This window comes from Chiloscyllium plagiosum, unplaced genomic scaffold, assembly GCF_037043375.1.
Source record: "Chiloscyllium plagiosum isolate Xiang-an unplaced genomic scaffold, Cpla_swu_hap1 HiC_scaffold_37, whole genome shotgun sequence".
Lineage (NCBI taxonomy): Eukaryota > Metazoa > Chordata > Chondrichthyes > Orectolobiformes > Hemiscylliidae > Chiloscyllium > Chiloscyllium plagiosum.
Genome location: NW_028270175.1, coordinates 72,452,805 through 72,467,072, shown reverse-complemented (window position 1 = coordinate 72,467,072; position 14,268 = coordinate 72,452,805). Strand labels below are relative to the sequence as shown.

At 45.3% G+C, this 14,268-nt stretch overlaps 1 protein-coding gene across 1 annotated transcript in view; it reads right to left on the bottom strand.

The window, feature by feature from the left end:
* Positions 1–668: 668 nt before the first annotated feature.
* The window catches only part of LOC148139843 (putative G protein-coupled receptor 139), a 49,326-nt gene continuing 35,726 nt past the window's right edge, over positions 669–14,268 (bottom strand). The window contains exon 2 of the mRNA XM_087980182.1: positions 669–1,579. Within this exon, the coding sequence (XP_087836308.1) occupies positions 669–1,579 (911 nt within the window). The remainder of the gene's footprint in view (positions 1,580–14,268) is intronic.

Here is a 14,268-nt window from a genome sequence, read left to right as displayed (position 1 = left end):
CTCTGTTCCCGAATATCAGCCTGAAGATCGACAGCCCTCTTCTGTTCCCCCAGCATCGAAGGATTCGAGGAAGACAGTAACATTGGGAGGTTATGATCGCAAGATGGCGAGAGAGTGAATGAGATTGGGGAAGGCAAGGACAGTGGAATTGAGTGTGCAAATGGGAAAAGGAGAGAGAAATAGCAGTGCAGTGTGAGAGTGGGAGGGATATATGGAGGGAGAGTGACAAAGGGAGCAAGGTGAATTCTGCTGAGAGCCAAGTTGGAGTGGGAGACCCAGAAGGGAAAGTAAGGACAGAGGGAGTTAAACCCAGCTCCTGAGCTCAGGGCACTCTCCTTCCCTGAGGACCAGGACTTGGGGCTGAGTCTGTCTCTCTCCAGCTCAGCGTCTCCAACACAAAGACACGCAACAACATCGGTCACTCTGCTGCTCGGCACGCTTTAATCAACATTTTTATTGTTTACAAATGGAAGTGATGGATACAGTCAGTGGGATGGTGCATTTTCTGACCGGCCCCTGAGTTGTGAGAAACATTGAAATGTTTCCCTGTAACCCCCCTGGGGGATAAGGATGGACAAACCAGCGCTACCCTCAGTCTATAACCATAGCGACAGGCTGCTCCATCGCTGAAACACTGAACTGAAATGAGAAAATCCCGGATGGATTAATTAATGAGAGAATTTGATTGATGGATGGATTTGGGTGAAGGGATATTTCAGCACATTCTTCAGCTGCTGCCTGAACTTAGTCTGGGTCACGGCATAAATCACGGTGTTTGTGCAGCAACTGAGGAGCTGCAGCATGAAGCCGAATTCCTGCACAAAGAGATGGAGATACACAGGACTATATACAATCCTCCTCATCCGGCTCCATATAGACCACAGCATTAATATTGACCATAACAGGATGAAATTGGCCGAGATCACAAACAGTAAAATGATGGATATTTTTCGGTTTCGCATTTCTGTGTCGGACTGAGCGTCCCCATTGGTGTGGGCACGGAGTCTCCTGCGGGCTCTGCTGGTCACTAAAATGTGTCTGACGGTGAGAACATTGAGCAGCAGAATCAGGAGAAATGGGAGCCCCGGGGTTAGAATGTGGTGGAGGAACTCGATTGTGACCCAGACACTGGAGAATAGAACAGCAGCTGTTAACTCACAAAACCAGGGGTCGTTCACCAGCCAATACCGAGCCGTGAACATAAAATACCAGGAAATGTTCTTTAAACAGCTCAGTACAGTCACTGCTCCCAGAACCACAGCCGCCGTTTTCTCACTGCAATATTTACTTTTCAGCTTCTCGCAACAAATGGCCACAAACCGATCAAAGGTGAAAGTGACGGTGAACCAGACAGAGCAGTCAGTGGCTGCATAAAGCAGGACGGCGTGGATATTACAAAAGGGGACGGAGTCCTTCAGGAAATAAAACTGTTCATCATAAACAATGGGAATGTGTCTCAGGATCAGGTCGCGGATAATGACCAGGAGATCCGCTGCTGCCATGGCCGCCAGGTAACGTCTGACACATGGAGACAATCCACAATCTTTATAAAGCAGGATGTAGATGGTCACTACGTTAACTGTGAGGAAGGAAAACAAACCCATTATCCATCAGCCTGGAGGCAAAGAGACCTGTTTGATTTGGGGACCCAGTGAGATTTTCAAATGTGTCCCTGTATTCAGGGATTTATTAAAATAATAGGAGCTGGAATAACAAATGGGAAGGTTGGAATTACTGACAAAAATGTGCCATAAACCACAAGAAACCCTCCCTCCCCAAACACACAGAGACACATCCATCAGGACAGATGGTTTCGAGAACATTCCCACACACTCGATCACTCGAGAGCAGACGCGGGTCACTCCTTCCCAGTTCCTAATACGGAGGGTGGAAACGTTGCTGTCCTGAAGGATTCTCTCCCAGTTTCCTGATGACAAACGGAGTTTGGGAATTTCTGTGTTTTTGGTCTAAATTGTGGTCGATCCTTTGTCGTGGAGAAATGTAAACGCAGCGAAAACGTATTCACCCCTTTAACTGCCTGAGGGGCCTTCGGAACAGTGTCTCCTTCTCCCTGGAACGGGATCTCTTCCCTCGGGATCTTATCGTTTGTTCAATTCACTGACGTCCGGCCGTTCACAAACAATGTCAGGGACAGAACGTTCCAGGGAATGTCAGTTATAGAATGTCAGAGACAGAACGTTCCAGGGAATGGCAGTTTTAGAATGTCGGGGACAGAACGTTCTGGGGAATGTCAGTTATAGAATGTCGGGGACAGAACGTTCCGGTGAATGTCAGTTATAGAATTTCGGGAACAGAACGTTCCGGGGAATGTCAGTTATAGAACGTCAGGGACAGAACGTTCCGGGGAACTCCTTGACCTGTCCATGACATTTCCCCCCTACCCACCCTACCAACATGATGTACTGTGCCTGGGCACACTGTAACATTAATGGGGTCAGAGACGGAGGGTCCAATGACAGGAATGGGAACTAAAGGCATTGCCAGATCAGCTGAAATGGTTAGATATACCGCATTCTCAACCCACCTCACAGAACCAGCTCAGACCCCATAAAGCCAGAAGAGATATCTGTTCACCGTGGAACATGGTGTAGACCCGGCCAATGTACTGCTCAGTACAACCCAGCAATCTGTCCAGATTCATCCATTGCCCTGGTCAATATAAGCCATCAATCTGTCCAGAGTGGAACACTTCGCAGACCACAGCAGTGCATTGATCTATAAACCCGGACTAGATATCAGTCCAGCACTTGGAGCTGTGCAGACCACAGCAGGGCACTAATGTGTGAACCTGAAACAAATATCCATCCAGCATGGGGAGCTGCACAGACCACATCATTGCAGTATCTATAAACCTCAACCAGAATGACTGACCAGCACAGCGACCTGTGCAGTGATCACCCATGAATTAATTTGTAAACCTGGAGCAGTTACCTTCCCAGCATGTAGGACTGTGTACCCCACGCCAATGCATTGATCTATAAACCAGGAGCAGTTACACTCCCAGAATGTAGCACTCTGTACACCACCCCAGTGCATTGATCTGTAACGTAGGAGCAGTTACCCTCCCAGCATGTAGGCCTGTGCACACCACCCCAGTGCATTGATCTGTAACCCAGGAGCATTTACCCTCCCAGCATGTAGGACTGTGTACCCCACCCTAGTGCATTGATCTGTAAACCAGGAGCAGTTACCCTCCCAACACATAGGGCTGTATAGCCCACCCCACTGCATTCCTCAGTAACACTCTGTTCGATCCCTGCCCAGTGTGGGGAAACTTGCAGCCCATGCTGGGAGTGACAGGTTGTGCAGCTTCCACCCATTTACAGCTCCATATCTCCATTGTGCCCTGACAAGGGAGTGCTGAGGGTGTGAACATCAGTGCCAGAGAGAGATGGGGGGAGGGGGGGGGAATCAATTTAAATATCGATGAGCATTTGTTCTGCATCTTTGTAACTGGAATTAGTTTCAACCGAATCTATGAATCATTGGGCAGATTCTAACAATAATTTATCTTTGTTTGATTTTCCTTGAGTGTGACAGAGGGATCGTCCACATGAGGCTGAGCTACTTTCCTGGTGCTATCTTATCGAACTCACCTCATTAACCACCCACCCCACCCCATGGTGTCTCTCTCATTCAATACCAACCTGATTCTCCCACCCATTATGACTGGAGGTACTCACCATCGCCTGGGTGCCCCTGGATATTCCGTGATGCTAGACACTGGTGCCATCTTTAAAATGCCAATGGGCACACGGTTGAGCTTTCTCAATAAGGAGCTGCCCTGCACAGTTTATCCCGAGCATTACAGATAAGGGAAATTACACCACAATTAGTCGACAGGGGCACAGAGGTCCTGGTGGATGGGCTAGTACAGAGGGGGACCATTCTCTTCCCAGAGGGGGCCACACCACCAGACCCACCGAGCATGGTCTGAGCTCCCCACCCAGCTCAGTGCAGTATCTGCGGTCTGAAGAAATGTCCAGCAATAGAGGACAAGCTTCAATAACCTTCCCCGCTCTGTCAGGATAAGGGTCACTGTATTCTCTCTGCTCCCTCACACTCACTGTATATCTGTTGTAGCACCTACCCCTGAACAAGGCTCATGCTCCACCACTCTCACTACTGCATGCAGCAACTTCCCCCTTTCTGTCTCTGTCTCTCTCTCTCTCTCTCTCGCTCTCTCTCTCTCCCTCCCTCCACTTTGCCCCCACCCCCCACATTAATAACACTGCATAGATACAACACTGTGGACTGACTCCCTCCGGAGACCTCACCTTGACCCCCTCCCCACCTATACCAGTACTAACAGCAGGGCCACCCACTCCCACCCTCACTCCCGCCCTCCCCTTCTCCCATTCCAGGAGAAATAGCCTGTAATAGGACAGAAAGGGCCAAGGCGGGTGGTGGAGTGCCCGATATCCGTTCCCTCACCCCCCGCCCCACACCATATGGGGAGGACCCTGGTACGAGCCGGAGAGGACTGGGACCCCGCGGTTGGAGATTCTGAAGCATCCATGTCCCACCGACCGAGAAAGGAGCAATGATCAGTGATGGGCAGTTCTCACTTTAAACCCACTGGCAGCTCCGTTTCCCCCCGGCACAAATTAGAAGCCGTGGCCCTGATGCCATCTCCCTTTTGTGTCGAGCTGGTACAAATGGAATCCCCACGGTCTCGGTAGGCAGGAGGGTGGGCTCACAACACATCGTCTCCTCCCCCCCCACCAGGAAGGGAGCACGGAGACTCCCTCCTACACCTCCTCCTGTAAACAGCTCAGATACTGAAAGTAATCTGTGATAGTTACTGTTATCCCCACCTGTCCTGACATCTTCAATAATCTATGCTCATATACACGCAGCACTCTCTGCTCCTGCACCCCCTTTATAATGGCACAGCCTGTTTTAAACTGTCTTTCATGTCTTTCCTACCAAAGTGTATCACCTCACACTGCTCTGCACTGATCCCCATCTGCCATAAACCTGAACACTACATCAACGTGTGATTGTCCTGTTAGAGTTGCACACTCTCCTCCATAGACTTTACAATTCTTCCAGGTTTGGTGCAATCTACAAACATTGAGATTGTTATAGCGTCACAGTCCCCAAGAAACAACTAAAATCCTGCCCCACATACACAAGTGTGAGCAAGTGAAATACTGATATATTCCTATGGACAAAGTCGAATAAGAACATGCTGTCAATTGAGCAACAAAAGTTCTGACACACACCAGACGGAGCATATGAAATATTGACAAACCACAGAGCAAAAAAAAATCCGGATAGGCCCCACTTTTCGATATTCGTCAGAGTATAATGTGATGAAGTTGAAAGTGTGTACTGTACCTTCAAGAGAGAGGGAATGCTGGTCTGAAATGAGAGCTTACAAGCACCTGTGGTATGAGAGGATGGCAGACCCAGATACAGTATATTGCTGGAGAGCTGGAGTCGGGTAATAAGCAGTTAAGAGAAAGGGGGTCTCAGAGTTGTGAATAGTTGATGTAAAATGTTCACTTTCAGAGTGAAAAAATAAATTGATGTTTTCATTTAAACAGTGGAAGTTGGCAGATCTGTCACTCATATTTTAACAGTTTACAAGGCGAATTGAGCATTTCTTTATGTTTCACTTAAGTTACCAGATGAGCTTCACGCCGTGTCCTCACCATCCCCGTGTGTGTATCTGTGTGTCTCTGTGTGGGGCAGGTCTGGCAGTCTCTGTGGTGCTTAAAGTGATGCAATGCCACCCTCTGCTGGCCCGCACACGCCACTGTACAGGCATTGGCAGAGGGTGAAAACCAACAGGGATACATTCAGAGAGGGGGAGGGAGAGGGCAGCTGCTCACAGCACCATCCAAACTGATGTCTTATCCATAGATTGATCTAAATGTCCGTTAAACGTTGTAAGTGTCCCTGCTTTCACCACTTCCCCGGAAGTTCATTTCACATCCAAGCCAGCTTCTGTCTAACATAATTCCCTCTCATGACTTTTGTAAATAATTTTCATCGCACCTTAAGATATTCCTCAGTTTTGAATCCCCAACTCTAGGGAAAAGGCATCAGCCCTTCAGCTTATCTGTACCCCTCATGATTTTATAAACCTCTGTAAAGTTCCCCCTCCATCTCATACTCTCCAGTGAATAAAGTTCCAGCCTATCCAGCCTCTCCTTATCTCTCACTCCCTCCATTCCCAGCAACATCCAGGTTAATCTCTTCTGAACCCTCTCCAGCTTAATAATATTAAGGTCAATAATATCAAAGTGAATAGTCAAGGTATGTTCTAAGGGTGGGGGAGTCCAAAACTAGTGGAAATAGTTTTAAGTGAGAGGGGAAATATTTAAATTTGACCTAATGGGTAGTTGTTTCACCCAGAGGATGGTGTGCCTATGGAATGAGCGGGCAGGATGACCAGACTGGACACAGTATTCCAGAAGAGGTCTCACCAATGTGCTGTACAACCAGAACATGACGTCGCAATTCCGATACTCAAAGGTCTGTCCAATGAAGACATGTGTGCTAAACACCTTCTTAACCACACTATCTATATGAGATGCAAATTTTAAAGAATTATACCTGACGGCCTTGGTCTCTGTCCTACAACACTGCCAAAGACCCTACTTCTAATTGTATAGATCCTGTTCTTGTTTGATTTACCAAACCCAATACCTCACATTAATCCAAACTAAACTTCATCTGCCGCCGCTCAGCCCAGTGAGGGATATTACTGCCATCTCCCCGCCCCTTTCAATTTTAAAATGCCCATCCCTCAGCAGAAGGCCTGCACGCTCCGGCCTTGATTTTCACAAAGACCCCGAGCTTGGGTTGCCTTGTGTGGTTGGGGGAGGAGGGGCAGATTGCAGACACCGTCAGTGGGGAGGAGAGGCTGGAGAGTAATCATTTAATGGTTTTAGGAAGAGGACAGTCACACATGAGAGTTGGGTAATACTGATCCGTGCTTTGGGGCCAGAAATTATGATATTTCTCCGTCTCTGGTGTTCAGTAATAAATATCTATTCGAGACCCTTCATTGGGCAGAGTGTGTCTGCAGGATTTCTTTACCTAATATTGTAGATTACAGATAATAGCAATTAAAGATGGTCATAGTTAATTTCGATGGCACAGCACGTGCACTCAATATCCGTCAGTTGAGACAAATATTTTGCATTTGTTTAATAATACAAAGTGTTTTGTGTAGCTCAGTAATGGTAACCTGATTATAACACATCCACACCGAGCTGAAAGCTGACACTTGAAATATGACCCAAAGTCTGGGTGTAGTAGTGTAGTGGGTAGTGTCGCTGCCTCTGAGCTAGACATCTGGATTTGATTCCAATTCCTGAACGTGTATGGTAGTGTTCCTAGCTCTGGACCAGAAGGTGTGGATTCAAGTCCTGCCTGTTGCAGAGGTATGCCACAGCATGTCAGAACAGGCTGATGAGCAAACACACAGGAGAATACTGTTACAGTTTTATGGGTATTGCTGAGTGGTGCTAGTCCCTACCTCCGGGCACAAAGGTCTAGGTGCAAATCCCACAGAAGTGTCTCATAATGCAACTGAACAAACTGATTAAAATGGATTTAGAATTGTGACTTGATAGATAAGGAAGAAGTGTCAGAATTGAATTTCAGAATTTAGGCCCGGGATGACTGAAAGCACAGCTATTCGTGTTGATTGCAGTCACATTTCACAGAAATAGAGGTTTATAAAATCAGAATGATCATGGATAGGGTGAGGTAGTTCGGGTTTTCCCCAGGTTAGGGGCATCCAAAACCAGTGGACATTGGTTGAAAGTGAGAGGGGAAAGGCTTTGAAGAGGCCTAAGGGGCACCTTTTCACACAGAGGGTGGTGTGTTATGGAATGAGCTGCCAGAGGAAGTGGTGGAGGCTGGTACAACTACAGCATGTATAAGGTATCTGGATGCTGACAGACCTGCTGAGCTTTTCCAGCAATTTCTATATTTGTTACAAAATGCATTAATTTTAACACAGGTATTCTGAATACATTAAATATTTTACTTTTTTAATGACGCAGGGATATGTCAACATATCTTCAAATCGATCGAGTCCATTTTCTGCCAAAGATATGGCTCTGTGCACGACAGCAGCAATGATGCATCTACATGGAGCAGGGAATGTGATGGAGATATAATTCAAAAAATGTACAAGGAAACCTCACATGATTGAGAGAGGATGACACTATTGTGTGATTCAACTCAGAGAGGGAGAAAATATAATCTGCCTGAGAAGGAACGGCCTATTGCACTCTCTCTCCTTCATTGTTCCTCATCACAGCAATGTTTGCGAGCTAAAACAAAAAGGCTCTGTAGCCATCATTACCGTTCTTATTTTTATAGAATTCCTATAGTGCGAAAACAGGCCCTTCGGCCTAACAAGGCCATACCAACCTTCCCAGGCCCGCTCTCCTACATTTACATCTGACTCATGCACCTAATCTAGAAATCCCCGAGCAATATAGTATGACCAATCCACCTAACCTACACAGTTTGTGCTGCGGTAGGAAACTGGATCATCCATTAGAAGTTCACACAGACATGCGGAGAATGTGCAAACTCTACACAGACAGTCACCCAAGGCTGGAATTGATCCCATGACCATGGTGCTGTGAGGCAGCACTGCTAACGACTGAGCCACTGTGCTAACTGTTTGAGGATCTCTGATTTACTGATCTCTGACCAGAATTCATTGGAATCTCCTCACTAAAGAGGGAGGGAATTCAGCCAAATCCAACTCTAAAGTAAAGGGAATTTAGCCAAATCCAACTCTCCCAGGACGAAATCCCATTGCTAGCAGCTTCTGTGAGTAGAATATCTTCAGAAGCAGATTAACGTTTTGGACAATGTCTCAATTTAGAGATTTTGTTAATCGGTGTGTGTGTGTGTGTGTGTGTGTGTGTGTGTGTGTGTGTGTGTGTGTGTGTGTGTGTGTGTGTGTGTGTGTGTGTGTGTGTGTGTGTGTGTGTGTGTGTGTGTGTGTGTGTGTGTGTGTGTGTGTGTGTGTGTGTGTGTGTGTGTGTCAGTGTTGTTAGAAAGGGAAATATTGATTATATAATTGCAATACCCAAACAGTTTACCATTCATCATTCCATCATAGTTTGAGTAACATTTCTCTGGATCATAAACGTGTTGTTTTAGCAGATTAAAGAAACTAGCCTGACTTGTTCCTAAAACTGACCCTGACCCAGTCTGAGACCGATATCATTGGCCATATCACTGACCAGGTTACATTTAACATTTGTTGTGAGCAGTGGAGGAGTGGGACTGGTAAAGGAAACAGTGACCCATAAAGCCAGGGAACTATAGACCGGTGAGCCTGATGTCAGTGGTGGGTAAGTTGTTGGAGAGGCCCAGGATTTACATACATTTGCGAAGGCAAGGGCTGCATGTGAAATCATGTCTCATTAATTTTATTGAGTTTTATGAAGAGGTGGCAAAGACGATTGATGAAGGCAGTTTGGTAGACATTGTCTATATGGACCTCAGCAAGGTGTTCATAACATTCCGGTTGGTAGGCAGATTAGTAAGCTTAGGTTACAGGGGATACAGAGGAAGCTCGTCAATTGGATTCACAACTGGCTTGAAGGTAGACGGTTAGGAGGCTTGTGGCCTGCAGTGTGCTGCAAGAATCAGTACTGAGTTCATTGCATTTCATCATTGATATCAAGGATTTCGGTGTGAACATCGGAGGCATAGTTAGTAAGTTTACAGCTTACATCAGAAAGGTGGTGTAGTGGATTATCTCAGAGTACAACGAGACCACAATTAGATAGGACAAAGGGGCAAGGAGTGACAGATGAAGTTTAATTTAGATAAATCCGAGGTTTCGCATTTTGGGAAGGCAAATCAGCGCAGGAATTATACACTTAGTGGTCAGGACCTGGGGAGTGTTGTGGAACAAAGGGACCTCGGGCTGCAGGTGCATAGTTCCTTGAAAGTGGAGTCGCAGTTAGACAGTGTGGGACAGAACACATTTGGCACATTTGCCCTAATCAGTCAAAGCGGTGAGTATAGGAGTTGGGGTGGCGTGTTGCACCTGTTCAAGAAGGTGGTGAGGCCACTTTAAGAATACTGCGTTCAATTCGGATTTCTCCAGAAAACATTCAAAAAGATGTATCAGGACTGCACAGTTTCAGCTTTTGGGAGAGGCTGATGTGGTTGACGTGCCTCCCCCTGGAGTCAGAGGCTGTGGGGAGACATTATAGAGGTTTATAAAATCATCAGTGGCATGGATATTCTGAATAGCCACAATTTCTTTCCCAGGATAGGGGAGTCCAGAATAAGAGGGCATAGGCTGAAGGCAGAAGAGGAATGATTTAGAAGGGACCTTAGAGTAAATGTTTTATACAGAGACTGGTGTTTGTACGGAAAGTGCTGTCAGAGGAAGTGGTGAAGTCGGTTACAATCGCACATTTAAAAAGTGACTGTTACAGGAGGGATATTGAACAAATATTAGCAAATTGGACTTGATCAGATTTGGTTATCTGGTCCGAGTAGACAGATTGGACTAACGGGTCCGTTGCCATTCTGCATGACTCTCCGATTCTATAAGAGAGATGAAGAGAAATTCTGAAACGACCTTTGGAGAGGGAATTTTCTTCACCAGAAATTTAGTGTGCCTATATGTTCACATTGATTCAAAGCTGAGTTAATTAAAAATATTTGACATAAAAGTGAGTCGTGGATAATGGGATACAAACAGGAAAGTGGGGCTGAGACCACAACCTGATCAGCCACAATTTTAGTGCCTGGTGGAGAAGGCTCAGTATCTAATGAACCACTCCAGCTCCTCAGTCCCAGGTTTCTGTGTTCTATTCAGCCCCTCAAACCTACTAGACAGGAGCAGTTAAAGGCTACTTCCCCCTATAAACTGGTGCACAGAAAGAGAGGAAACCATTCAATCCCTCAAGACTGTGCCACATAGTTTGGGGTGGTTTGGAAAATGTGACTTGAAAACCCAAGCTGGATATGAAAGAGGCCCCTCATATCTCTTTACAGAGCTTTCCCTCTGCAACTTGTTCTTCATTTGTTTGTCATGTTGTAGACACAGGTTCACTGTGAATACAGCCCACGGACCTCACCCAGGGATTGCTTACGAAATCCTCTGGTCTCCCTGACTTCAATATTCAATAACAGAACTTCCAGGAAAATAACACCCACTAACTTTCCAATAACAGAATGGAGAACATCAGAATCAGGGCTAGTTCGTTCACCACTCCCCCAAGCTTGACTTGTCCTTCACTAAGAACATGGCTGACCTTGTCCTGGTCTCAGGTCCTCTTTAATGCCCGATTCTTCATATCCCTTACCTCTCCAACAGATCAATATCCATCCACCTCCTCTTCAAGTAATTTATCTTCTCGCTCCCCAAACATTCTGGAAAAGAGAATTCCTGACATTCAATACAATCTGTTTGAAGAAAACACTTGCTGCTACTATATCCTGGCCTGTTGTATGATCGAAAGATGTGAACACAAGGGTTCAGGTAAGAGTAACTGGCCCTGATATTAAGGCACTGGGTGATTAAGGTTGACATCAAAGTACTTAACAAAACTGGACTTAGTGGGAATCAAAGTAAATTCCCCACTGGTTGGAGTCAATCATAGCACAAAGGAACATGTTTGTTGCTCGTGGATGTCAATCATCTCAGTCCTGGGTCATCTCCGTGAGAGATCCTCAGGGTAGCTTCCTCTTCACAAACATCTTCAGCTGCTACACCAATGTGTCCCCGCCCCCATCACCATCCTCCTCACCATAAGATCAGAAGTAGGGATGGTCATTGAAGATTCCATAATATTCAGAATATTTTGTTCCCTGTCCCTCTGCTCCTGAACCAGTCCATGTGCAGCAAGACCCAGACACCATGCAGGCTTGTGCTGTTAAAGTTTCAGTAACATTCATGTAGCAGATCTGCTAGACTGTGCACATTGTCACAGTAAAATTCATGGGTCAAATCTTATCTGACTTTGTCCTTTAAATCTGCGATAACACATTTGCTATAACATCTTTACGGCCCACGCCATGTATATTTTGTAAGTTGAAAGTCAGTAACACAAGACTCCAATGAAATATTCTCATATTTTAGTGTTTAAATCTTCCAAAAATGCAAGAGGATTGTGGTACATTCGTCTCTGACAGCCTGTTTGTCACATAAACAACAAAATGCTGTCAGGCCAGTGCCAAACTCAAAAATCCTTTTTAAATAGTGGAACATTTTCTTTCCGGTGGGTGTTCTTTTTTTTATATACAGGTAGCCAATTGGCCATTCCATTCCATTCTCATGTTCCTGTATCAATACATCTCCAACTCCTTTATCGCTAGCAACAATCACAACTTTGAAGCCTTTCAAAGTATTTGGTGTAGCTAAAACTGGTGCGGTGGTTAATGCTACTTTTGCATTCTCAAATGCCTGCTGAAATTGTTCGATACATCAACATTTCCTGTTCTTCTTCAGTAAATCCATCAGCGGTTCCACGACGCTGATGAAGTTTGGAACTAACTTCCAATGGAATCCTCTCAGTCCCAAAAATCGAAGCTTCACTTTCTTCGAGGATCGCTGTGGAAAATCCTAAACGTCCTTCGTCTTTTTGTTCCATCGGCTCAATCTTCCATGTCCAATGTAATGTCCCAAGAACGTCAACTCTGCTTTCGCAAATTCTGTTTTCTTTACGTTTATTGCCTGTTTTCCTCCTTGTAATCGTTCCACGAGCTCTGCCAACTGTAACATGTGATCTTTCCTTGACTTGCTAAAGATCACTGCATCTAACAGATAAACTGCACAATTTGTTAATCTGGCCACAACTCTGTTCATGAGTCTTTGGAATGTGGCTGGTGTATTATTCATTCCAAAGAGCATCACTTTGATTTGATATTGGCCATTTAAAGTTACAAACGCAGAAACTTCTTTCACTTCCTCGGATCAAGTTAAATGCCAATAACCATGCAGTAAGTCCAACTTTGTAATGTGTGTGGCATGTCAAACTTTACGTATGCAGTATTTGAATCTTGGTATTGGATAGGAGTCTGATTTTGTTTCAGACTTCAGATAGTCCACACAAAATCGCTGAGCTCCATCAGGTTTGGAAACTAACAGGATCAGCATACGCCACTCACTTTGATTAGGTTCAATGATATCTTCATTGAGCATCACATCCACCTCCCTCTGGACCTCAGTGGCTTTGTGAGGATTAAGCCTGCAGGAGTGTTGTTTTTCAGAACAGCATTCGCTACTTCCACCTCTTACACAAAAGAGTAAGTCCTCCCATCTTGTTTCTGCAAATGTTCTCATACTGCTGCAATGAACAATCAACTGGGTTCATTGCTCTTGCAACAGACAAGTCGCTATCCTATCCCACACCTCAATGACGTCCTTGTTATTAAAAGGATTTTGCGTCACATCAAACTCCATGACATCTGTCTTTGATTCCTCACTCTGTGGGGCAGTAGCTAACACCTGTTTCCCCAGTTCCCAATCTCTATATTAGTAAGATTACAACGCATTCACATGACATACCCGCTACCAATTTTTTATATCCAGCATCTTTACCAGATAGTTTACCTGGCTCTACATTTTCTCCATTTGGAAGGGTCCACTAAATCTGGATTTGAATGGATTTCCTACCACTGGTGTCATCAACATGAAAAAAATCATAGGTTTTACCTGTCACTTGCTTAATTCTATGCTATGCCCTATTCAGGTGCTGTTTAGCTAACTCACATACTGTATTTCATCTCTCCCTCACCTCAGATACATAATCCAAGTTTGAGATCTCCGTCTTCAGTCCGATTAATTTTTCTTTAATTAATTCAAATTAACCTCTCACTTCATGTCCACCTATTAACTCAAAGGGAGTAAACTGAGTAGATTCATTCGGGACATCCCTAATGGCAAACAATTTAGTGGGACACCTTTATCCCAATCATTCGGGTAATCCTGACAGTACGCTGTTAACATGATCTTCAGCGTCTGATGCTAACTTTCCAAGGCTCCCTGTGATTCAGGCTGGAACGCACTTGATTTGAAGTGCTGTATGCCTAAGCTATCCATGATTTGCTAAAACAGCCGAGCGGTAAAATGACTCCCTTGGACTGATGGAAACTCTCTGGGTAGCCCGTACTGAGTAAAGAACCCTACCAACCCCTCTGCCACCCTTTTTGCCTGAATTCTCCATAATGGATTTGCCTCTGGTAATCTGACAGACACATCCATTATGGTCAGAAAATATTGGTTTCAACTTT